Source organism: Helicoverpa zea, chromosome 31 (assembly GCF_022581195.2).
Source record: "Helicoverpa zea isolate HzStark_Cry1AcR chromosome 31, ilHelZeax1.1, whole genome shotgun sequence".
NCBI classification, from domain to species: Eukaryota; Metazoa; Arthropoda; class Insecta; order Lepidoptera; family Noctuidae; genus Helicoverpa; species Helicoverpa zea.
In genome coordinates, this window is record NC_061482.1 from 1,685,250 (window position 1) to 1,711,907 (window position 26,658).

A 26,658-nucleotide genomic window follows, 5' to 3' on the forward strand; every position below is an offset into this window, starting at 1 on the left:
GAAAACAGCGAGTATTATAAAAAAGGCGAAAGTTTGTAGAGGTGCATGTTGGTGTGTATGTTTCTTTCTATTTAACGTTAAAACTGCAGGATGGATTCTGATGAATAGTGGCAATAATATAGCTTACATATCAGAATAACATTTAAGGCTACTTTTTATAAAATATTGAATTTCATCGAGTTACGGATGAAGCCAGTAAGATCATATGCAGGAGTAACTTCTTCAGATTGCAGCATAAAGCATCATTATAAAAATACTGACACTGATCATAGTTAGTTAGCAATATAAAGGAGACAAGGAAGACGCAGCCATTATTTGCTACATAATTTAATAATCATATTTTATGACACTTCCTTTATTTCATACGGAAATTACTGCAATTGTTATATTAACTCATAAATACAGTACTGTAACATGCACTTGGAGCTTATTATAAAGTCATCAACTTGATTTCATATTAAAATGACTGCTGTATACAGGGTGAGTTGAAAAATATATTGTTGAAATGACATTCTAACTGGCAGTATTATGACATTGATTGGTTCACATAAACTAATTTGTGTGATTACCCTAGCATAAGTGGTAGGTACTGTAGAACAGTTACAAACTTCTCAGTCCATAGGTTTTATTCATTATATTTTATACCTGGCTGGACAATTATTTAAATGCGTTCTATGTAAAAGAATAGGATTAGGTTTTTATACTGAGATTGTCACTTCGCCCTACGAGGCGAGAATCTCCCGGTCCTACAGTACATAATGATGTAAATTGAGAATAGAATTTTTCTAACAATGTCTTTGGGGGTATTGTTAATAGAACTGGAACATTAAGATGCATTTTTGACATTCGCTAGCTATTGTTTTTGTGTAATTATCTATTGTTTACAGTTTCGCTAATGTTTTTATTGTGTTGTTTTATTTAGAATAATTGTATAGTTATGACAATTGCCAAAATGCCATAGCAAGGTGCTTAAGATACCGACTTTTCAAATAATTTTCATACTTATCTACTCTAATTCGTCTAAAGCTGTTTTAGGCCAAAGATTCTGATCCTTATAATGAATTTAAATGAAAGGACAATGGGCACTTTGTATGGGATTTGGTACCCGCTCCAACAGTAACGTATGATATATCATTAGAAAGGTATTTACGTGAACAATAATAAAAACTATGGGGCTTGCCTCAATTAGCTGTCTGATCCGAGTAACGATAAAAATTAAATCGACATAGAAACAAGTATGTCATCCATATATGCAAATTCATTAAGAGGCATATGTCGTCAGTATAATAATTTTAAACTCAGTTATATAATAGACATCTTAAATTGTTTGAGATACACTCTATTATAATCTAAAGGTTGTAATAGTCTATGGAGTCATACTACGGAAACACAATCGTCATCTGATTTGACATAAGTTCAAAACATTTCTGAAAACACAACTAATCATTTTAGTTACATACTATCTTTAAACATACTGGCTTCCATGTACCTACACATTATATGAAATAAAAAAAACCTGTTATTAAAACACGATAATCATTAAACATTAATTGATTGTAAATACTGAAAGACTTTCATCAAATACATAAGCTATATTCTGCGTGAACTGCAAAGGTTTGCACACAGACTTTTTTTAAAGCAGTGGGCAGGCAAACATTCTAAGAAGGCCAAATTCTTGTTTTTTTGTTACTTTACCAGTTTTTATTCAATACAGTTGGATTTAAGAACTACATCTACGTTGATGATTTATGAACATTATACATTCTATTAGTCGATGTCACGCGAAATGGACAAGGAATTGGGACTAGTCGTCATAGTAAACATTTTTTGGCTTGCCAAGACCTACGCAATGGTACTAGAATCAACACTGTTGGACAGGGTACCAAAACGCCCATCGTCCTTTGGTAGACAGCTAGATACCCAGGATAAAGCCTTACAAAGAATATGGAACATACCCTACTGTTTATCCAGGTGTAGGAAGTAATCACCTCGGGCCGCGGGAGGAACTGCGGGTATCAACTCTTTCCTTATAGTTTTATTTATATGCTTTAAACTTACCATGCCACAGGTAGCTTCAGATTCACATTGTAATTCGTTTGATAATAATCTTTTCCGACGCCCAGAGCGCGGGACAGCCCGAAATCAGATATTTTCACTCTATCCTTGCTAAATACTAAAATATTTCTTGCTGCTAGGTCCCTGGAAATTACAACAAAATACAATCAGAAAATAATATAAAAGTAATTTAACATTCCTTCCTTTAACTATACAAAAACAATGTTTTATTTTGCCAGAACTGATGACAATTCTGATTCATGTCTGAAATATAGACCAGACCATGGGTCTTGCTACCGGGGATGCTGAATTGTTCGTGTAAGTAGGCGCTGCCTTTGTAGATGATAAGCTTCAGAAGGAACATGGTGGGTTTTACTCAGCAAGAGTCTGACACTGTCTCACGCTGCACCCATAGCAGTAGGGGTCATCTGATGATTTCTCATCACAAAAAAGACCATATGTCTTGTTTAACTGCTTGAATGCCGCTAATTACTGAACAATAGAAAATCAATTGAGTCTCGCGTGGATCCGCGCGCCAGCATACAAGGGGTTAAAGTTGACTAAATGTATAACTGTGTCTAGTTACAAAGTAGCTGAGTATTTATAACAACTAATACTATAACTATGTAAAATATCTCTCATATCATTGTGAAAATCTTGTAAATACTTTTCAAGCATCAGTTTACAAAGAAGTATTGGCTTATCAAGATCATCTGTAGATGCACTTAGTGCATACTGCATGTAAATCCCTTTGTGTTATGGTGCTCCCACATTGCCGTTAGAAAATGTTTAATAACGTTAGTAAACATTTGTTAGCAAACATTTAATCACAAATAAATTTTCATGTTAGAAAATGTTTAGTTATGTTAGTAAACATTTTATAACAAAACAAATTATAACAAAATAAAACATGTGTTATCTTTTGTTTGTAAACATTTTATAAGGGCGTCCTCAGCCCTCAGAAGGCGAAACCAAACTGCGAGCCAATACTATATAGATGTTATAAAATGTTTAAACATTTTCCATCAATGTAGGAGCACTTATAACATGTAACAGTTTCTAACAAAGTGCAACAATTGTTAACATTTGTTAGTAAATGTTTTGGTGTTATAAAATGTTTACAAACATTTTATAACGGCAATGTGGGAGCACCATTATATTTATGCACTTTTTGAAACTTATCTCAAACATTGTTTGGATCAACTATGTTTTGAAAAACAACATTAGTATTTCAAAAAGGATTACTAAGGATTTCTATCGTATGCAACAAAACAACTGAATCTTTTACAGAAATACTAAGGAATAGTATGGCCTATTGTATGCATCAATACATACATACCTACAAAAATGTATCTCTCAGCTGATCTACAAAACAACTGAAGTATGCATTCGCCAATCTTTCATATGGCACTAATAGTAATACACAAAATTTTGGATTTGATAGGTCAACTCTTGAAGTAGCTAATAGACTATTTGATAAGCTGAGCATGGATATTAGAAATTTTAAAAATAATATTTGAGAAACACAAGTCGCACATACTTTCGAATTATGTGTTTGAACATACACGACATACATCTTTTTTCTATATATTAAAGAAAGTCCTATTACTTACACTATTTATAGTTTACGAAACAGTTTGGACCCAGGAGAAGGTCACGGGATAGTTTTGTCACCATCCCGCTACGGGAAGCAATTACTTCGGGACGCGGTTGAACCGCGAAGCTAATAAAACATATGAAGAAGGTTCAACATACCTATGTATCAGTCTTTTGCTTTCTAGATAAGTCATGCCATCACAGATTTGTTCCGCAAACTCGCAGAGGTTGGGCACCGGGAAGTTTTGCCGCAGAGACACCTCACGAAGACACTCTAACAACGACCGCAGAGGTGCTAGCTCGGTCACCTGGAACCCGTTGAAGAACTCCTTACTTATGTGTAATCACTATTGTTGTAAGTGTGAAAGTAACAATCTCTGGGTGTATACAGTATTAGGTTACACAAGTCGAAAACTTATGATATGGACATGGACTTTAATTTAAAGAGACTGACATTATGAGTTTGTTTATAGGAAATACCAGCCTTATCCAGAAGTGGAAAGTGTTTTAGTAAAACGTTTTAACAGAAATATATGAATTATTTCTTGACTAGGTGCTAGATATTGTCTGATGAGGTGCAGGGTAAACCGAAAAATACTGGGTATCATCTAATTTTCTGAACATTTTAATTCTGAAACTGATGGTAATTTCAAATTCATCATTCTCATTTAAAACACTAATACAAAAAACTGTACTTACTGTATATGTTTAAAACAAATCTAAGTCTAGAGTTGAGATGAGGCTCCTTCCTAGACTATAAAAAAGTGTAATTCAAACGAAAACTAGAGTTGAGATGGGGATCCTTCCTAGACAGTAAAAAAGTGATTGTCTGTGTAAACTTACCAGCATTAAGGAGTCCATATGTAACACAACGCCATACAAACGCACAATATTCGGGTGCTCTATACTGTGCATCACGGCAGCCTCCTTCAAGAACTCTGTCGAATTTGACGTCATTCGCTCATGACCTAGGCACTTTATTGCTACTTGCAGCTGGAATTTTAGAATAAACCATGTTAATGATGTCCTCCTAGCCGATTATCGGCTACGGCGGCTGTTCTCATGTAAGGAGATTAGCCAACTGCGCAGGACATATTATAGTGCACGAGCATTTGCGCAGACACAGGTGCACTCACTATTCCTTCACTCTCTGCGCGCGATGGGACGGCAATCCGACACGACCGGAGAGAGATCAGGCGCAGGACCGACATTTACATGCTCTTTGATGCACGGGTGTATCAATCACCAACTTCCAGGCTCCGGGCTGCTTTGTGAAAGTCTTTAAAACCCACAAAGCGATTTCGGCCCGATTCGGGAATCGAACCCGAGAACTCGTGCTCAGCAGCCGGACTTGCGACAGCTAGACCAATGAAGCAGTAAAACCATGTTAATACATTATCATTATCTGCCTGCCTTTATCCCAATTTTATTTTGGATTGGCATAGTATATTTTTGCTTTCCATTTTCTTTTATATGTCATTTCAATAAAAGCATCACTACAATTTTCAATACATTCGTAAAATAATTGCACTTCCACTTATTGCATTCTAGTGCATTTACGCCGCTGTTTAAGCCCTGACCTCAAAATGACCTTGTAGAATATTTGCATTGATAAAAATGACAGGAGCGATCCACTCAGGACCCTACATGAATACATGAATGTCATATGATGGTCGCGACTGATAGCAATTGCAATACATGCATAATATCCATGCACTTTTTGTGCTAAAACTGTATGTAATGCATTAAACATGTGAAAATATTATGTGGTTCTTACTCTTTGATTTCCCGTGGTCCATGTACCTTGTTGTACCACGCCGAACTGTCCCATACCAAGCTCCTTGTTTATAGTAATATCTTCTATAGAAATTATATGTTTTGTAGGCACTTTGACGTTGTTCTCGAAGAATGGTTGGGCTTCTAACTGTATTGATGAATGGCCGTGTATGTTCTGAAATGTGTGTAAATGAGCATTATTAGGGGATTAACTTTATTGAGTTTGTGCATAAATTATGTAACTATCATATTGAGTAATAATTCGTTTGTAAGTTGTATACTTGCTAAAAATATCACTGGACACCATTGACTCAATAAAGTGGGAAGAAAACATTTTGAGGAAACCTAAACTTAACAAGCCTAAAAATGCTTATTCCTCCTTTGATGTGAAGCCTGTGCCCATTAGTGTTACAGTTGAAAAGACTGATAAAGATTTCATTCATAAATACTACACAGCAATGTATCTAAATCAAAACAAAGGGTTTCAAAATTGTTATCAAATAACATAACATGTGATCTATACATTTCAGTTTGGCTGATCAAGTTTCACGTGCATTCATCAAAATGAACAGTAGGCAGAAACTAATATATATATGTACACTACTACTATGTAGAAATATGTTTGTGTGTTATATAAGTCCTTACCTGATCACTTTTTTTGTTAGGTTTAAGCATTTTTCGTATTTTTGATATGTAGGGGTTGGGAAAATATTTTGAGTAGATCTTCTTGTAGCGCCTCTGTTCCGGTCTTGATAGGCCAATTTGAACTAAATCTTCGGTTAACACAAACTTAAGTTGTGATACTTTTGTTACTTTTAATATATCCCTGGAAAAAAATATTTGGATGCTGTATTTCATACGTTCTCTACATAGTGTTACTGGCTAGCTGGTAATCATATTTGAGAGCATAGATTATGTTAATTTTAGTTAGAACTTTTGTGGTTTTATGTCATAAAACTACTCAATAGGCCTACAGTGGTTAGTCAACTACAAGTAGCAGTATCCAAGAATTGGCAGTTTAATTCAAGAAATTTGTGCTTACATTAAATTCGCTTCTGAGCATACATAGAGCAATGCAAGATATAAACTTTTTAGAGGCTCAGCATAAAAAAGTATGAGCTAAACACTCGCAAAGGCAGGTAACCTTAAACGGCCGAAAACTCTATACGGACTCAGTGAAAGGTAAGCAAGCCACTTGATTATATTTTAACAACACGCAAAGTACTCGAAGGTTTTATAAACAAAACGGACGCATAAACTTGTTTATATTTACCTAAACAATTCATAATACTGCTGAAGTTCTGCTTCTTCTAAGAAATCATTTAGATTTTTACGATCTTCGAATACAGTGGCAGACTCTGGAAAAAAAACACCAAACCAGAACATAAGTATTTTGAAGTCAAAAGTTGTAATAATAACATAAACTGGCTGTTTTGTTAACAAGACTCACCCATGATGTCGTCGGCGAAACTATGTAAAAGGCTAAACAAACTGTTTAAAACTAAAAATAAATAAAAAAACTAACAATGTGCAAGCGTAACATACAACTTCACAGTATTAGAGCCCAACAGCCCAACACAAATAATGACAGTGTGCTAAACATTTTATCACGTCAATCTACAAAAAACTTCTTTAAACAATAAAAAAAGTTTCGATACAATATAAATACTAATCGACTAAAGTCAAATCTGTGATTCAATCATCTTGATGTATTTTGTATTTTATTATTATTAAACGGTTTTATTTAGCTCACCCCGTTTGTTTTATTTATTCTTGGGTCAAATTTAGTAATTCAAATTTAAGTACCTTCCTGTTGTCAAATTGATCTGAAATTTGGTACACACCTTTAATTCCGATGACAATACAATATAGTAATATCAATAACATTGTAAATCCAATATGGCCGCCGATACAAAATGGCGGATTACATATTTTTCTACAACCCCCTCAATATGGGTATCAAATGAAAGGGCTACTCAAGTAGAATACTGTCAGCAACCCCAGCGGGGCCCAACAGGGCCAAGGCCTGCCTGGGCTGCGGGATTGTCCGAAAGAGTGACCGTGGTCGTGGTACATAAAAGGCCTATGACGAAACACAACGGTTTTTAGTCAGTAAGAGTCTAGCACTCCCTCACCGCTGCTGAACCATATATAGAATGAAGAATATTCGGTAGGCATTATCATTATATACTAAAAACTAGAAAATAAAAAATTGGTAAAAAAACTTTTAAGTTAAACGGTTTTATCTTATGTGCACTGAAAACTAAAAAATAAAAAAAGAGTTACTTACCTGTCAACCTACGTAGGTGGTCCCGGTCATATTAGACTAAAATAAAAACGTGGGACCCTCTGAAATCCTACCTATGACAAAGCATATCTTTATACTTTGGTAGATCATGAGCTCGGCGTTCGCTGGTGAAGCCGCTACGGCTGATTATTGATTGTCAAAATCTCCAGTTACGATTATAGTAAGTCGATGCAATCAATGGGCCCCACGTTTTTATTTTAGTCTAATATGACCGGGACCACCTATGTAGGTTGACAGGTAAGTAACTCTTTTTTTATTTTTTAGTTTTCAGTGCACATAAGATAAAACCGTTTAACTTAAAAGTTTTTTTACCAATTTTTTATTTAATCGAACCTTCTTATCTTGAACTCAGCCTCTTAATAAATATTCTTTCGAATTTTACTTAAAATATATTACAGTGCAAATTTTCTTAATTTATTTTAAATACTTATTGAGAACCTACATATTGCAGATCTCAGGGTAAATATATTATTCTAATTTTGTTAAAGGTTCTTTAAGTAATTTTTTATTTAATTATGGTTGACGATTTTGACTGCAGACCTAAATATTTCACGAATTTTACTAATACTTACTAAAACTACGTAACATTGTAATACATCAATAAAATAATTATAAGTAATAATCTTGCAGAAAGACTTGTGAAATTAATGCAGAGTCAAAAAGTATAAAAGTGTTTTGTTTTATATTAAAAACAATATTTCGAATTTTAGAATCAGTAGATATCGATTTCAAGAAAGCTTAGTCGATTTTCACCTTACTAAAATCTACCCATCACTTAGTGATGACAGCAATTTGAAGTGAGTTGCCAGTGTACAAATTAACTCCTAAACTGTATGTATTTCAGATAATACCAATTTCCATCTGAATGTGGCACTGAAATGTCAATTTTTATTTTTGAAAGTACACTTGATTAATTTAAAAAGGGCACAGTTTTAAACTAGTGGTTGCTACTAACATTTTATAAAGCAAACGACTTCAAAGTGTATTGTCATATAACTTTGAATTAAACGAAATATATCATTCGGTATTCATTATTTAGATCAAAGAACTGAGTGACTAATTAGGTTATTTTGTATTTAAACCAACATTGTTATTTTTTACACAATACCAATGACTGAAACAATGAAGTGGTCTCATTTTCACACTAACAATTGATCTTCGCTTGAATTTCATAATCTGCTCGTTAAGGTGAATAGTCCGACGCCGACGATCTAAATTAAAAACTTTTTTGACAAAGTGAGCATGAAATAATTTAAAGTCGTGGTGGCCTAGTGGGTAAAGGACCAACCTCTCAAATATGAGGGCGCGGGTTCGATCCCACGTCAGGGAAGTACCAATGCAACTTTTCTAAGTTTGTATGTACTTTCTAAGCATATCTTAGACACCATTGGCTGTGTTTCGGATGGCACGTTAAACTGTAGGTCCCGGCTGTCATTGAACATCCTTGTCAGTCGTTACGGGTAGTCAGAAGCCAGTAAGTCTGACACCAGTCTAACCAAGGGGTATCGGGGTTGCCCGGGTATCTGGGTTGAGGAGGTCAGATAGGCAGTCGCTTCTTGTAAAGCACTGGTACTCAGCTGAATCCGGTTAGACTGGAAGCCGACCCCAACATGATTGGGAAAAGGCTCGGAGGATGATGATGATGAGCATGAAATAATTTGGAAAAGTTTGTCACATGTGTTTGGGAATTTTTTACTTGTATCTTTATTAGTCCCGGAAAAATCCATCTCATAGAAAATAATTTGTTAAAAAGAATATAGTAGTTTTTTTCTGTAATACGGCAACCCTGTCACCTACTTTGCAAATATGGCGTAGAGTTGTACAAAATGCAGTGGGAGATATTTGATAAACTTGTCAATTCTGAATTTTAATAAAAAGACATGTATCTAGGATAAGACTATTGCAATCGACTATAGTGTGCTAGACGAGTATTAAGAGTGAAATGTGAATTTTACGCAATGTAGGTACACTACCAAGATAATATTCTAATTTGAAAATAAGTTAGGAGTTTCATGTCTTATCGCTGGGCCGTCCAGTCGTTTGTTTTTAGTAAAACGATCTTTTGTTTACGTGTTACAGTTTGTCTTTTGTCTCGCGACTTTCAGCCTATCGCTTGTACTTATAAATAATACTTGGTGCAGTTTTGTCAAGTCAGGTTTTTGATAACAATCTGCTAGGGACAGAATATACAACAAACGTTTTAATATTCTATCATTATATTGTAATATTGCTATATTGTTATCTAATTGTATTAGGATTTCAACATGTTTGATTATAAACGGTTTAGTTAGCATTTAGGAATGTTTGTTATTTAGTTTTTAAGTGTGTTATGGACTTTAAGTTATGATGATGATGAAGAAGGTGCATCGAGGAGGTGTGATGGCTGTGGGCAGAATGCTGGCTTCTTTACAGGTGAGTGTCTTTCATTGTTTTCTTTAAACCTAGATTTTATTGATAAACCCTTTTGCCATGCCAAAACTGTTTGTTGTGATGAACATTTTCCTTCTCTCTTTAGGGTCGTTTATAGGATGTAAAAGTCAGGACTGCAAGATAATTATTCTCATTTTTAAGCAGATATAATCTTCTACCTATAACAATACAAAAAAATACAGTCTCCATACAATAAAACTTTAATTAGACATAACAATGATAAAATAAGAAGCTTTTAAAATTAACTTGTAACGAATGTCTCTGTGACAACGTTTTCAATGGAGCCTCTAATTGAGGCGGTCATACTATTGTTATGTAAATGCAACATCAGTTATAAATTGAACAAAAGGTGGAACAATTATCTTCCATTACAACTGTAATCAGGAAACATTATGTATCAGTCTTTGAGATGACTTGTGATTCTAGAGAAATATCTTGTAAAATATTCAAATACTTCAACCATTAAATCTAATATGAACTCATTTATATTTTGGCATACATTTATTTTTTATGAACAAAATAAGTTAACTTACTCTATGCTCTATTTTACATAGTCTTTTTACTTACAACACTTAAGTAACTTACCACACAATGCAAAGCAAAGCATGTTCAAAGTAGGATAAAAACAGCATTTTTTGAACATCAAAATTACTTCACACAGCCCCCAAAATGCCCACCCTTCACCACTTCCTATGTGTTGAACACACATCTGGGAAGAAGTGGTGAAACAAACGTCCCAGCAACACATTTTATTATAATACCCTAATTATGGATCAATTTTTCTGATTGTAATTTATACCTTGAACTGTGAATTAATTCACTAGTCCACCTTAAAATTGATGTTGAAATTGCTATTTCTATTTATCATTAAATATATAGATTTCAGCTTTAATCCTATGATCATTGTCAATTTAACTCTAGATCCTAGTGCCCACTCTTACAAAGAACATCTTTGAGAGCTGTGAGCTAATTTAATGCAATTGGTTTATTTCCTGTATGGTATCATGTGCAGCATTATTTGCATCCAAATTGAGATACAAATGCTGAGCATTATCCATTCTATTTCTTAAAGATACATTCAGAAAGAGTCTGTTGACCCGTGAAAAATGAGGGTCATAATTTATCTGCAAATAATTATTTAGCTTACATCATATGGAAATAATTTTCATATACCTAAAAATCTATTGTATAGGTACCACTTGTTAGTATAGCCTGTTGAAATCCAGTGCTGGTCATAGGTCTCTCCCAAGTGGCTCTTCAAGACACCCATTAGTTTAATCCAATGATTTATTATAATAGTAAATACAAAAGACCAACTTCAACATACCAAAAATAATCCTTTTCTTTCTGTATACTAGAACCTCATTAAAAAGGCTGTTTACATTCCACCTAGTCTTTTCGCAAACTTTTTATTTGATTGAAGTAAAGGATTCACCCAGTCTATTCAGCCTTTGCTTGCCCAACATTTTATTAAGGTTGCCATACAAATAAATTTAATTATAAAAAATGAATGGAATGCCCTGTATTTCAGAACTGGGTTAAACCTGCATTCAAATGATTTTTTCTTCATTTTAAGCCCACAACTCAGTGTACAAAAAGCCTGGATAACTTCTAAATATTCCCCTTGCCTGGCTTGCCTCCCTTTATAATTTGTGGTCAGATTGAGACCAGTTATCATTATTTTTTAATATTTCTGCATTTTTATCTCTGAAATACCCAAGGAAAATAGCCACATTTGTTTCAAACAGGAATTTTAACAGTTTGGATAGGAAAGGTTACCAAAAGGACAATAAATAAAAAATACACACATCTTTACTGTTTATTCAAAAGCAATAAAGTATTTTTTTACTTTTTGTTGACAAATAAGGAAGCCAAATAAATAGCAATCTGCATCATTTAATTATCTTTTTTACAACTTGGATTGCTATTTCTCAGAAATTGCACAGTCCAACCAAAAAAGTATTGTTTTATACCCCTTAAACTATAATACTTTTACGTTAAATTAATTAAGATGGTTTTTGAGATACCTATTCTAACATCTATGACAAATCGATGTTTTGAATGTGAACAACTAACATCAAACCTTCTGAGAATATGTACAATTCTTAGAATCCCGAAATTCCCATGTAGCAAAATAAGAGGTATTTCATTAATTGCATTTTTTTTTATTACCATACCTTTTTGAATCACTATTTTCTGAATATTATGGCATCATCTGCCGCAAGCAATAAAATTTCGTTCATTAAAATATCTCGGCATTTCTGTCACCAAAAGTATTTTTTCAGTGCAAGCAACAAATTAATTTATACATTGTAACTGCAGCTTTTCCTTGTTCAAAATTAACTCGCCTTTTTTATTATCTAAAGTAGTAAAGAATACATTTATGTATGGTAACAAAATTATGAGGAAAACTAACGCAGTTCCGCGGGGTGATTAGATTACATGCGACCAACGATCATACGACCCACTTATGCCGTATAGGGTGACTAGGGAAAAGGCTTGTAAAAGCTTCTCTGGGGGAGATTTTGTTCGCATAAATATGTTTATGTAATTAATTAATTTTAACACGTTTGGGAAATAAAGACCATGTATAGGGGTTCATTTACCGCTTGCTTTTCGAAACGGTACACGAATATTCTGTCAAGTTGTGGTTTTCCTGTAAATACTTTCCGAATTCAAACATAACAAGAATTGAAGTAAAATTATGAATTACAATGTATGAGTTTGTGAGTTTAATCTCTGCTGCTGAAACTTTACAAAGAAACAATGACGGGATGACAGTCGGATTGACTTCCACCAAGTCTATTCAAGTTTCAACCAACTTTTTGTAGCGTACAACTGGAGATTGAACGTCTTAACAAACATGCAATATTTGACTGTTACGTACAAGTAATAAACAGCTAGCAAAACTGTTTATTGTTTGAGCTATTCTCAAATATGAATTTTGAATTTTAACACAATTGCGAAAACTAGTTGAACATTTCTGTTACTTGTTAATAAAGACGTATAACGGGCAAAACTATCCTGTCTCAAAGGAACTTATTACGAGTAGTTATGTATCTGCAGCCGGGAATCAGCGAGTTGTTTTCAAAGACAAGGGAATCTTTCTGTTCCTTCCTTTGGGCCGGCCCTGAGAGGGAAGCTATTGTAATAGTCCCGCTCCGATGGCTGCCGTTATTCTTTTCCTCCACTTTTCAATATACCCCGGCTTTATGTCTGTTTGTCAATGGTACACCATAAATATTAATCAACAATAGATCAGTTTTATTTTAACCTAAACCAACTTTTGACATCTGTCATGTGTTGGTTTGCCTTTAGATACTTACATCACTTTATTTGGGACAATAACGTCTGTTAATGTAGTACAGTTCTGCCATTATCATTATAGCTGTAAGCATTTGCGCATAACGTTCGTGCATATTACAAAATTACGTCATAATCTCGGTATTAGTTCAACGATCCACTTATCAGTTTGAGCTCCGTAACCCGGGGCAACGGCTATGCTACAGGGCCTTTTCACATTCGCCGATACGGCATCCAACCAACGCAGCTGGCGATCGCTAAGCTCCTATGTACTACGAACTCGTCTATTCATTCGTAATTACTGCAATTTGTACTCCAATAATACAAAATAGAAATATTCAGGTTCTAAATTGATACTCAGAAATGATACCTTATTTATTGAAGCAGTAATGCGTATTCAAATGGCACTTTTATAAATACATTTTACAAAGATAGAAATATGATCGCAGGAACGCCCACACACTGCATCTATCATTTATATAAATAAACGAAGAATAAGATTGCATTGAGAAGACGCCCACAATGTTTTCAATTTATGAAAAACTTGTACGTACGTAGAAAACGTTCGCTCGAAATGCTTGCATTTAATCTGTAGATATGTAAAGTTAACCTTTTGTAGGAAATTGGATCGAATGCAAACATTAGAGTGCATGCAAGCGCTTACATTTAAACGTCTGAGGGGTAACGAGGTTCGGGTGCCGAGGCTAGTCCGACGAGGTTCCGTCACCCACAGCACACAGATTGTGTTTGTCACTGTTTGCCGAGAGCTTACTCCAACTCGCAGTGTCCTCACTCGCCAACGATATTTATTCTGCCTAACCTAGTTATCTAGTACTAGATGCTACTTTAAAAACACAGTGCTTAAGGTTATAGCGTGCCCTACTTACAATAATGACCATAAGCACCTTTTGCCTAAAAATCTTCCATCAAAACTCCGGAAAAAATTACCGTTTTCCTTGCTACGTGGTTTTATTACCTCACTTTCCATCGAAACACTACGCGGTCAGAAACTATTTATGATATTTACGCCTCATAAACACACTGAGTACTCTAAAATATACACTGTATACCATGTACCAGTTATTGTTCGAAGTAATCATTTTATTGCGATTTAACATTGATGAATTTTCATGCCGAATATAAAGCCGGGATATATGACACCCCGAAGGTTTATAACAATATTTTTATATAGACTCGTGACCAACCAGGCTTTCGCAAATCCCATTCGCATCAGGGGTATAAACCTTTTTGCCAATAGGCGCACAGGCGGACTGTGCACGTATGTTCAGTCAATTTCACTTGCATTTTGAAAAACCGACGGTATAAAGCTTGCCTCAGTCGCATTCAATATTTTATTTAGATAAAACGGTTCGCAATCCATCATGACAGCAAAAACGACACCGTTGCAGAAAAAATATCTAAATTAGTACTAAAATTAAGACGAACTCGTCATTTTCCAATAATTGAATGAAACTAGTTTGCCGGTCGGGGTGCATCTCTCTGCTAAATATTCTGAAGATTTGCATCAATTCTCTTTTTATGAAGTCGGAACTGAACTATCAGTTGGAGCATAAATTTTACTCTATCTGGAATAACTACGACGGTAAAATAGGAATCTACAGTTTTTGATAAAGCGCTGTGCAATCCAATTGGCTGAGGTGCATTCGTGCCGATGTCAGATTAGACCAGTTTTAACGTTTACGTTTTAATTTTATTAGCATTCATATTGTAAAGTTTTAAACGGGTTGAATGATATAATCTAGAAATAATACATAATGAAAAATAAATACTAACATTTTGAAAACATCACGAGATCAAACTGGGTTTTAGGAATTGAAAGCAAGAATCGATAAAGAAATGAATGTTCCCAGCAAAGTATATAAATATGACTTCCATGAAAGTTTATTATTTTCTGAAGCACGTATGACTGCAATGAGCGGTTATTGTTTAATTTAATGATACAGGTACTAACACCTACGAATTTTTATTTTGTTTTTACTGTGCCATAAAATAAGGCGTAGAATGTATGCCTCGGGGGAATTTCTTTTTCCTATTACCTTAAGTTTGGCTTTAGGTAATTTTGCAGTTCGTGTTGCGTGTTTTCCGAGCCTTTAGTATCTTTTGCGAAAGTAAAGGTAGTCGCTTCGACTCATTGTTAAAGCATGCAATGCTGGCCAAGATACCTTTACCTAGAATTCTTCCCAACTATGCCGAGCTTTCGATAATATAGGTCGCCGGGCAGGAGACGCAAATACCGAAATGATTATTTGTTTCTAGTAGAAACACCGTGCACCCTTTTAGTTCGATTCTAAAACTGTTATTGCTTGCATTGTTAAGATACCAACTCCTTTTGTAGCATGGTTCAGTACATTTTTCCGAATATAAAACCTAATTGACAAAAGCAGGTATAAGTTCAAATAATTTTGTGAAATTGATTTCGTTTTAACCTTGCGCTTGGGTCGCGTTCATCATACGATATTTTGAACCAATTATATGGAAATACATACACATTTCGATTTACTCTAGCATCGTATGAGACTTGTTAAGTGGTTTCCCTCAGCGAATGAAGAACAATATGGACCAACGCCCCGCAAAGCAATCTCTTGTAACCCGATAGAGTGGATGAAAAATGTCGATACAATTTTCTCTTTTTAACGAGTGAAGACCGCAGACCTGTGTTTGTTGGGTACTTTGTATAATAAATAATTACTTTGCAGTCCACAGAAATTGGTTCCGCGATTGGATTTATTATTAGTGTCATGTGCCAGACTCCACTTATTTGAGGTTGAAATAACAATTAGCTGAGGTTGAATAAAATATCAATTTTATCGACATAAAAGGCCACAGAGAAAGCTTTTAATACGCATGCATTTTGCAGCTCAAATATTGCAATATAAATGCAAAATACATTATCATAACAACAACATTATCGTTCCTTTTAAGATACTACAGTTTTTCATATTGAAACATTCTAGAATCATCCCAAGTTGAAGGTGTACAAGTGAATTGTTATTTTTGTTTGTGTTCGCTTAAGACGTCTCAGAATACTACTAATACGATTTCATAAGTAAAACCAGCACTTGAGCGGCTTTTTAAAGTAGCTTTGGTTCGGTAATAATTAATGAGTTATTTATACAATGTTTATTTGGTGGTTAACCCTGTATATCACACTCGGTGCGTGTATCATATTCACCACAAATAACTCGTAACTAATATAAAACTGACCTAGTTTCAGCCTACCATATTTATGAACGATACAATATGGTTATGTTAAAGGACAGTTTTTCTCACCGATCCCTCAGTAAATGTCACTCTTGCGCGCAAATGTTATTCTATTAAAGGATCGATGAAGTTTTTATGTTTACTTAACGGAAAATGTAAAGAAAGCAGTCTTATTATAGCGAGAGGAAATAATATTATCTCGTCCGTCCGCACTTGTTTAGACGATGTTTCATTTTGTGCTGCAGTTTAAAATTGCGTATTCTGTGCACCGCTTGAATAAAGCCGGCCTTAATTTGCAGCCAAGTGGGGCTTGATAGTGATGTGTCCCGACAGCTAGCTGTTGAATTTTAAATTGCATTTTGCCAAAAAGCACTAGGAAGCTGGTCGGAACAAATTAAACCGCACCAAGTGGAAATTGGCGTTCCTACACCACGTGAGCCATCTAAATTATAAATGATCACTAATTAAGTAATTCCATTTACGCGTGTAATGAATACCAAAAAATAGAACACGGAACTATCATAATTTTGTGGTATACGTTTGTCAGTCTGACTGTCCTATATACATAATTTTACTACGAAGAAAAATAGTAGGAAAGGCGTTTCCCGTACAGGTGATAGATGTATGAAAAATCTAGTGCACATAACGTATGTGGGATGTCGGTAAACATTGTTAGGAATATAGTGCTGAAAGCTGCTGAAATATTCAAATTGAAACCATCTTTACAAGAAAAGCGAGGAAAATGCATCATTTTCCGAGCTACAAACATTTATGAGATAAAGTAGCATCAATAATAATAAATGGAAAAATCTTTGCAACAACACATTAGTGCGTCGCGTTTTTTCACAGTATTAATTAAGTATTTTCTCAAGCTGGAGTTGGCGTGTCTATGCGGCATTTAACCTTCCTTGTAATTTCCGTGATAAATGTAACCCCATTTGGATTGGACTCTGCATTTATAACAGCTTTGTTATGTATTACGAAATCCGTTTCGCTATGTGTTAACTAAGTTTTAATGGCTGTTGTGATTGCTAGACGTCAGTCAGAAATAAGATTGTTGTGATTTAGCTGTTATCATAAATCTGGGGCTGCCCACGGTATGGTGTTACTTGATTTGTATGCAGGATAGAACTATGAAAATCACACTTAAATCCTGATATTGACACTCAAAAATTTATCTGATTTTAATAAAACTTAAATCACATGTGGTTACCAGTCAGCTACATTAAAATGCACGCCAATCTATCACCAAGAAACATGCAAACTAATAAACGCGTAACCGCCAATTGATCTCAAAGCGAACTACAAAAGGCTTGTAAACAAAAATCGAAGATAGTATCGAGTACGAACCCCTTTGCCTCAATTAGTTTTGATTGTCGTGTGACCTCGCCACGCGGACCTCCCCATCGGTTCTTGTCATCATGGAGACGATAACGACATGAACGACTGTGTATGGTCAGCTACAAAAGCTATAAGTCCTTTTCTAACATTGTTACAAAATGCCTTGGAGATAGTATGATTTTCTATCATGGTTCAGGTCTTCTCTCCCATTCTCTCTGAAGAGACGCAATTGTTAAAGACATTTAAGCCTTCCTGCTTTGGAGATGATGGTTTGAAATCCTGATCTCTAGACTGAATTTTCTGAAATAGGATAGGTATTATAGATTCTATTCCCGACCCTCAAAATCGGATCGGCAATCTGCAAACTACTAACGAGGTGTCCGGAACACGGGCTAGTTTTAATGATGGCTACCTCTAGTTGTAGAAGTTTTGATCTGCCGAATGCAGATCAATCTGCAACGTTTGTTAGTCAGCAGTTTGGTCGTATTTTCTATATTATTTGCAGACCATTTTACTCCTCGTAACTAAGGTAGTTTAACATATTACAGAGTTTTGTTATTACTGAATGTTGCTTATGCTCTATCAGGCACACATGGTCTCCAAAACAAATGCGAATAGGACTTCCATTTCGCAGTCTTGTTTGAAAAATCTTGTCGGTAACTGTACCAGGACTTTGTACTTTGTTGTGGTCGATAATCGGTCCTCCAGACGCGCTGATTGCTTGAGTATATTCTCGTGTCGCCTTGTTAAGCGATCCTATACTTATAACCATCAATGTGGTGTACTTGTTTTAATGGAAAGTTGTTAGTCGTCTGTTCGTCGCCTTCAGTTTTCAGTTCATTATCATCAGTCTGTTTTTTGGACAGATATTTTGGAAAGGTGTCTACACGTGCAGGGAAGCTATGCATAGACAGCATTGCTCCATTTAAGACTTTTTTGTCAGCTTCGCATGAGGATTTCATTCATCAATACTAACTCCCGAGATACACCCTTTGAGGGTCTACATAAAACTTTGTTAAACTCACATTGAGACTAGCCAGGCTTTCATACAAACTCACTGGGACGTGAGATTCGATATTCTTTTGACTATTCAGATTTATAGCTTTGAAAAACAGCGACTGATTTCAGAGGTGTAGTGTACCGTATACATTGCTCGTTAGCGTCTGCTAGTGCCAGTTATGCAAACTATCGTTGTTAGCAGATGCACTTGACTCGATGCTAGATCGTTACTTCGCTTCAAAAAAACTTTCATCATTCAACCGATATCACCTTGAAGGTATTAATTTACTGTCAGCAAACATATTTCTTCAATTTCTACTCTACTTGGATTTTCAATTATTTTACTCTCAAGCTGCATTCAATTTGTATCGTGTGCCTGCATGAAGTAGGTTAAACAATAAACTGAGTTCTATTCTGTGTTCCTTTATTCAGAAACAGCTATTCCACGAGTTAGTCGTAAAACGTGGACGACTATCGAAATGTCGATGTCAGGTGAGCCATCCTGCAGCGTCACGTGCTCCGGTGGGCCTTGCACTGTATTTATCCTTAAAATAAGTCCTGCGTTCTCTGATTGGCTAGAAGACAGACTGAAACAAGGAAATAAATTACATTTCGTTTTTTAGTAGACGTACGCTCCAACTTTATTTAGATACGTCTTCTTATATCACGGAAACTGTAAAGAGAGATGTTACATACGCTAGAGCAGCGGTTACCGTAATACACGATCGATAAAATTGCCCGTTCGAATATCGCGCGATTTAGGATGCAATATAATCTCAGAATGATTTAGCATCCACACGCTGAGACTATTATCTGGATAGCAAACAAATTAAACGATATTTGTTCCGAATACTATGTAAACTAAGTTTTCCTGCCAGATACGAGCGATTATGACGAAATATGCGAATTTTAATAGACAGTAAATCTTGAACTAACAACTGCCCATCTGCAATTAATTCTTTAGTTATTATGACATAAGAACAAGAAATATTCTGTTGGTGTTACACGTGCGTGCGCAATAAACGAAGACAGTCTTAAGAAGTGACGAGTCGAAATAATTATTTTAAGGCTTGAGCGAACACTAAAAATAAATCGCCAGTGTGATGTCATGAAAAGTGTTACGTACCTCTCTAACACGCATCCGAGTATGACATCAGTCCGCCACGATCATCTGTTCGCCCGTTGAATTATTATCACAGTTCCCACCATTTGTGATTCACCCAGTTTTCCATGTTTTTTTTTTCTAGAGAGATTTAATGGATTGCAGAATGTAGGTTGGCTAACCCAGTATCTCAGTGGAAACCTAATTAGAGAGTAGCGGGTAGTATCCGGTCGTTGGTCGTTGTTCTAAGATAAAAACCACAAACCGGTAGAGGACAGAGAAAATTGTAAATAAGACTAATTTATTTTCCCAAGAGTAAACATTTTGATAAAAGGAAGATTAAAATGTTTAGCCTCAGGATTCATGTACCTACTAACGGTGTATCATCGTCCCCGGGCGAGACATTTTTATATTATTTTCTAGTTGGTAGGTACCTACTACTTCGTTGTTTTACATTTTAATGCTCCTATTTAAATGCTAGTCGTAGCTCCAATGATGTAGTCACCTTATTTGATGGGCTACATTATTCATAGGTATCGCCTTCATGCTGTAGTTTGCGGGTTATTTATTTTTGTTTATCAAAGTGTATTAGTGTAACTTTACCTAATTTTAGGTAGCACACAACTTATTGATGTTGTCATAACGCCCACTAAAACGGGGGATGGCCCGTCAACGTTGTCCTCAACATGGCATTGTTTTGGTACGAGTGTTACGTCGCGGGATGCGTCACTCGGTGCTGTAGTGCGTGCATGCAGTGCTGGTCACTCGCCTGCACCGGCTGCCGCAACACATCGCGCCAGGCCCGCTCTTCCACTGACGTTTGAAGGTTAACCATTTCAGTTAACTGGCGTTCACGCCACACGCGATTCACGCTCCTCAGGATAATCATAGTTACCGATAGATACTGCTGTGTGTCTAGCCTGGACTGGGGCCAGCCCACTCAGACGCTCAGAACCACTGTGACTCGTTCATGACGCCGCATATTTTTAACGTAACAAACAGCGCAGACACACTCTCGAGTGCCAAATGTAAAGTTCACTAACATAGATTTGGCAAGAGCAGCTATTTACGCGAAGTGTCTATGCTTCTAGCGAATAATCGCGGGCCACGTAGACATTCATTCTAGTGAACCGCGTAGGAAGGCAGAGGATCGAATAAAAAGAGCACCTGCAACTATTCGCGGAATGGCTCACAAATTGCCCTTTGTCCGTATTCATTTATGTACAATGGAAAACACTTTTTACTGTTGTGCTGCCGGTGATGAACTATCGTCACATTTTTTGCGCACTTACAATCTATGGAGTGGACATATTGTCTTATATATGGCCATACTACAATGTTCTTCTTACAAAGCTGATGATACTTTCGTTTCAGTGACATAGAAATAACCCGGAAGTGATTGTTTTGTAAATTCAAAAATGTTGCTACTATCACTTTTAACAATATTAGAGAGAGTCCGCCCTCTTACCGAGGTGCTAATAATTTTGCTGTGGTCCATTGGTAACGTCCTTAGAACTTCCATCCTAGAAAGTATTATAATACGAATTTTGCAACGGAGGTTGCGCTCACTCTCCTAATTATATAAAATACGAAAAGGTACCTTTGCAGTAGAGGTTAATCCCACAGCAAAATTTTCAGGTTTTTCTTTTTAAAGATATAATCCCCTGTCTCGAAGAGCTCCCTTTCATAAAAAAAATTGAGATTTAATTAATTAGCTGAGTGATCGTTGCCAGCACTGCGGCACGTACTTGTGCCAGATAACTCTTTTGCTTCGAGTGTCGCATGCTAATTAAATGTTACTTTACCGGCCAAACGGGTTCCTGCTTTCTATTGTCTTGGCGATTTAGGCTATATTGACCCTTTATACTTACTGGGCTTAATATTTCCGTTAGTTAGTCACTTCGTCATAGCTATTTTTGCCTATTTTTTACTATATGATATGAGCCAAGTAGCTGCTATCTACCTCGACTTCCTGACCCATAACTTTTGTCCCAAAAATAGTAACAAAAAATATAAACGTTACTTTTATCGTTGCAAAAATTGAAAAGGAACAACACATTGGAAGCATTTTACTCCGGAACTATGTAACGTAGCACATACATTGCATAGCTGTGCTTTGATATATTCGAGTCCGTTTCTGGCATTGTCTTTTATGTACCACGAGCATTTCATCTAAATTTGTACATCACTCCATGACAATGGATTCATCTTGTGACCTAATGTTGTGGCCATATTTTTACTAACAATGACAGTCTCGGAAGTGGCAAGCAGCAATACCAATTGGCATTCTCTGTGATGTTTTGTTGGCAGACCTACTCGACAGTACGCATCTCCACTCGATATCTGATCGATTGAATTGACGACATGAACCTTTTCATGAGAGATTGATGTCCCTTCTAGGCGCATTTAATTTATTTCCATTCGCCTTAAATAATACGACTCACTATAATAATTAATCTTTCTAGGATTAAGAGTTGCTTCGAAGAATAATTCCCCAGCCAGCTTCTTATTAAATCTCGGATTTCTATGCAGTTTTAATATTAAAACGAGTTGGTTTGAATTATTCGTGTTTAACTTTGACAATCAGTGTAGGTTTTTTTATTAAAAGCGATTGAACCGTTTTTGACATAGAAATAGCACTCGTCACTTTTGTTTGTTAAAACTGTATCCGCACACGAGGTTTCAACGCTCGCTGTAACTTTAAAAAATTGGAAACAAAACGACTAGTGGGTAGCTGTGCCAGTTTCGATACAAAAACGTTTGTACCCCTTTATTAGTTTTTGCATATATATAGCTAACTGATCGTAAAAACGTCTGAAAAAAATACCGACTATTACCTCTGACATTTCAAAATATTTTATTGATCTGTTCACAGCGACAGCTGCATGCCGTTCTCATTGCTTTTCTGTTATTGCTAAACGTCTTTTGTTCTATAACAGTCACCTTTCAAATGCGTCTAATTTATGACGGCACGGAATCCCTTGTGCTTCCCTTATTTTTAAATTCTTCTTAGTTCTACTCAGTTTATTTCTGGTAACAAAAAACATACCCATTATAAATAGTTTCGACCGAATTTCGCTAGCACTTCCGGGAAAAATATTGCAAAATTCTTTCGTGAATGAAAACATTAGAAATAATTATTTTAATACGAAACCGTTTTATTTCTTGCCCTTGGGAGTTTTCTCGTGAATATTGTATTAATCTCTTAAGAGAGATCTATGGAGATTAATTTGTTTGTCTTTTTTAACTTCATAAAATGTACGTGACCCAAAAAAATGAAATCCGTGGAGGTTTTTTTGGCTACCTTCAAGTTGCAATTGGAAAAGAAATTCTCGTAAATCGCACTGGAGCGGGAAAACGTGAATTCACGCGAACGGAGTCGGAACGCTTATTTATACTGTTTTCCTAGCGTAAAACGTTGACACAACTAATTGGCATCATTAATCTTGATGTGCTTTTAATAAAATACATCTATAGTCGTTTATTGGATGGTTATTTCTTTCACAGATCGTAGTCACAGATAGTAAATATGGCTGATATTATTAGATGTCTTTAGGAAGGACCTTCACGTTTTTGTTTTGGGCAAGAAGCGAGAGACATGTTATGGCACCCTTGAGAGAGGACTAAGCGCAATTGATAATATCTTATGAAATTATGAAGTTCACTTAAATACTTTATGTTCCTTGCCTCCAATATTTTCCCGTGTAAAACCAGCTATGTTAATTGGTTTAACTTTTTGATCTAACATAGACTATGTTCTTGGATGTCGTGCCCTAATAACGTTAGGAACCTCTTTGGAACCACCTAGTGCTGTAACGTAATCTAATTTTGTCTTACAGTGCTAAATATATTCACTGCATCTACTGATGCGAATAAAATTGGTTGCTAACACAAATGTTCCTGTTTAACTTTCATTCACTGTTCTAACAAATTATCTCTCGTACCACCTATCAAAATTTAGCGACACCCAATTTCAGCGCTTGGTAATCAATGAGAATACCTGTCATTGGTTTTAATTAATGGTGGGACATGCAATCGAATATGAGAATTTGGTTTAGTTGCACAAACGAATGAACTGCTCCATCTTTTCCGGCATACAGAGTTTATTTTTAGCAAGTCTTGTCGCAAATGTGAATGTAGCCGTATATTATCCCCAGATGATTTGTACCCGTTTGCTAGCAGCAATAATTCTAGTCATTCTAGTTTCATTACTAATCGAGATTGGAAGACATGATGAATGATCCGGGACGAATTAATGTGCCTAATGAATGACTAGATCACGGTAGCCTGCTTTTGTAATATGCGTTGTATAATGTATGCAAGCGCCTATTGTTTGACGCGGGAAGTCATCATCAATTTATTTACAGGTCCGTACAATGCAGGTCGGTATCTACAAATTAATACTAATTGCAGTCCACAGTACAATTAAGTTTATAATTAAACCTTCAGCGCGGTACATAAATCATACAATTTTACAAATTCACTGTCATTTTACATGCTCTAGTTAAAGCTTCCCTGTCATCTGGACAAGGACGCAGGAAAATTAGTTTTATGAATGCACTGGAATAATTAGTGAAACATTGTCTATGAAAATATAGGAAATAATCATTGGTTGTGCTTGCACCTGTGTAAAAGTACAATACAAATGACATGTTTTCCTGTAAGTACAATTTTCAAGGATTGTCGTGTAATTAACTACAGGGGTGTAGCATTTCATTTAAAAACTAACCACTACTGCAAGTGTTACTTCGTAATCACATGTTTTTATTTCAAAAGTGTTATGTAGCTTTAATAAAAAAGCTCACAACGTATGTTTTTACCTCCGTATTTGTTTATAAATAATATTCTAACTAGCGGACCCGGTTTCTCCTAAAGCAAGATTTACACTTAATCCAAGTAATTCTAGAAAGTGTTCAATTAGTTAAGAAGTCGAGCAGATACGGAGAATAAGTTTGTTTCATAGTATTCAGAGAACTTCTTAGGTAAGATATAAATCTTCAATGCCAAGATGGCGCGACGGTTACTCGATGCAGTCTCTTCATGTTTCAGTATTTATAGTCCCATGAGTTAAAGCATTCATTGTGGGTCTCGGTGTTGTCCTCATTATGACGTTGGGTTGCCTTTTTAATAATGATCGCTAATCTATGAAACTATCAGTTATAAATTACGGGCAAAAAACTAACAGCAATCACAGTCGGGGACTTTATGGCAAGTTTGACAAAAAAAAATCTACGACAGTCGTAGTTAAGGGACCTCCTTGCCAGTTGGCAAGTTTTACATAGAACATCCCCCAATTGCAATTGATCAACTTGTTTCCGTTATTTCAGTTCTAAGATTTTTTGATGTCCGGATCTTTTAAGTTGAGATTTTTTAATTAGCATGAGAGATCAAAATTGAAGGGGTGGAATAGCTACGGTAGACGTTTTACGATTTGAACCAACGAAATTTTATGCCAAAGTACCTAAGTTACAGTATTGTGATGATAATAACGAAAATTGCACTTAAGCAGGACTCGAGATTAAAATTCCAAATAACTAGGTCATTTGTATACAATAGTAGGTTACACATAGCTCATTTTTGGAAGACACTCAGCGTCGACTGTTTCAGTAAAATATTATGTAGTTTTGGCACATTATTTAGTAATCTGCAATAGAAGCATGAAGGAAATGTCTCATTGTTGCCAACGGGATTTCTTATTTGGATCGTACTGGCGCTTACATGTTATTTTATGTAATATTTAGTAACATTATAAAGAGGGAACATTTTTGTTAATTTTACCCTAATGTTTTCCAAACCGGAACCGTTATGAAAAAATCTTTCACTGTTGGGGAACTAGCTTATGCTGATTATGTGATGAGCAACATAGGCTATATTTTATCAGCGTACGGGCAATAGTTCCCACAGGACGCAAGTGAAACCGCAGGAAAACAGATATAAAAGTCTGTTCTAAAAAGGAAATATAAGAATGTCTGTGGTCTATCGTCTGTCCGCATATAGACCTATCTTTTGAAAGTTAAGGTCAAATAAAAATGGTAGAAGCCAAATATAAAAGATCGATTTAGAAACATCTGATATATTGGAGTGGAAATAACCTGCGGTTTAGACGCCTGGCTAGCAAAGCGAAAGATCGTAGCTTCGATTGTGAGAAACCTTACCCCTACCCCTTTCCACCCCCGAAGTGCAAAGCAGTTACTGCAAAGCAAAATATATATTTAAGTACGTACTACAACTACTTATACGTGCGAAAACTTATCGTTATCCTTCCTTAATGTAATAAATGAGAAAGTAACTATCTGTCTGTCTATGTTTGATAATAATATACCTACAGACAGTCCCTGTAACCTGACAAAGGAGATAGGCTACTTTTTATCCGGGTGCGGGAAATTAGTTCCTTCGAGATGCTGGTGGAACCGCAGGATACATCTGGTATCGTTTAAGGCCTAATCAAATATGGTTATATAAGCATATTTCGGTTCCAGAATATCATACCCGAAATCCCTTATCAATATTAACATTAATTTGTGAC

At 35.7% G+C, this 26,658-nt stretch overlaps 3 protein-coding genes across 10 annotated transcripts in view; 2 read left to right on the plus strand and 1 right to left on the minus strand.

The window, feature by feature from the left end:
* LOC124645209 (activated Cdc42 kinase-like) overlaps positions 1-7,115 on the minus strand; it is a 54,188-nt gene extending 47,073 nt beyond the window's left edge. For 3 of the 6 annotated variants that reach the window (XM_047184990.1, XM_047184989.1, XM_047184986.1), the window contains exons 1-7: positions 6,878-7,112; positions 6,701-6,785; positions 6,073-6,253; positions 5,429-5,602; positions 4,495-4,644; positions 3,811-3,959; positions 2,059-2,199 (exon numbers count right to left, since the gene is read on the minus strand). In XM_047184990.1, the coding sequence (XP_047040946.1) occupies positions 2,059-2,199; positions 3,811-3,959; positions 4,495-4,644; positions 5,429-5,602; positions 6,073-6,253; positions 6,701-6,785; positions 6,878-6,881 (884 nt within the window). In that variant the 5' untranslated portion in view covers positions 6,882-7,112. Of the gene's footprint in view, positions 1-2,058; positions 2,200-3,810; positions 3,960-4,494; positions 4,645-5,428; positions 5,603-6,072; positions 6,254-6,700; positions 6,786-6,877 lie in introns of all 6 variants that reach the window. The other 3 variants (XM_047184991.1, XM_047184988.1, XM_047184992.1) reach the window with 2 other exon arrangements.
* Positions 7,116-9,510: 2,395 nt separating this feature from the next.
* The window catches only part of LOC124645345 (neurocalcin homolog), a 102,351-nt gene continuing 85,203 nt past the window's right edge, over positions 9,511-26,658 (plus strand). For 2 of the 3 annotated variants that reach the window (XM_047185154.1, XM_047185152.1), the window contains exon 1: positions 9,511-9,695. The gene's annotated coding sequence lies outside the window, so the exon portion shown is untranslated. Of the gene's footprint in view, positions 9,700-26,658 lie in introns of all 3 variants that reach the window. The other variant, XM_047185153.1, reaches the window with a different exon arrangement.
* LOC124645346 (neuronal calcium sensor 2) overlaps positions 9,731-26,658 on the plus strand; it is a 93,958-nt gene continuing 77,030 nt past the window's right edge. The window contains exon 1 of the mRNA XM_047185156.1: positions 9,731-10,147. The gene's annotated coding sequence lies outside the window, so the exon portion shown is untranslated. The remainder of the gene's footprint in view (positions 10,148-26,658) is intronic.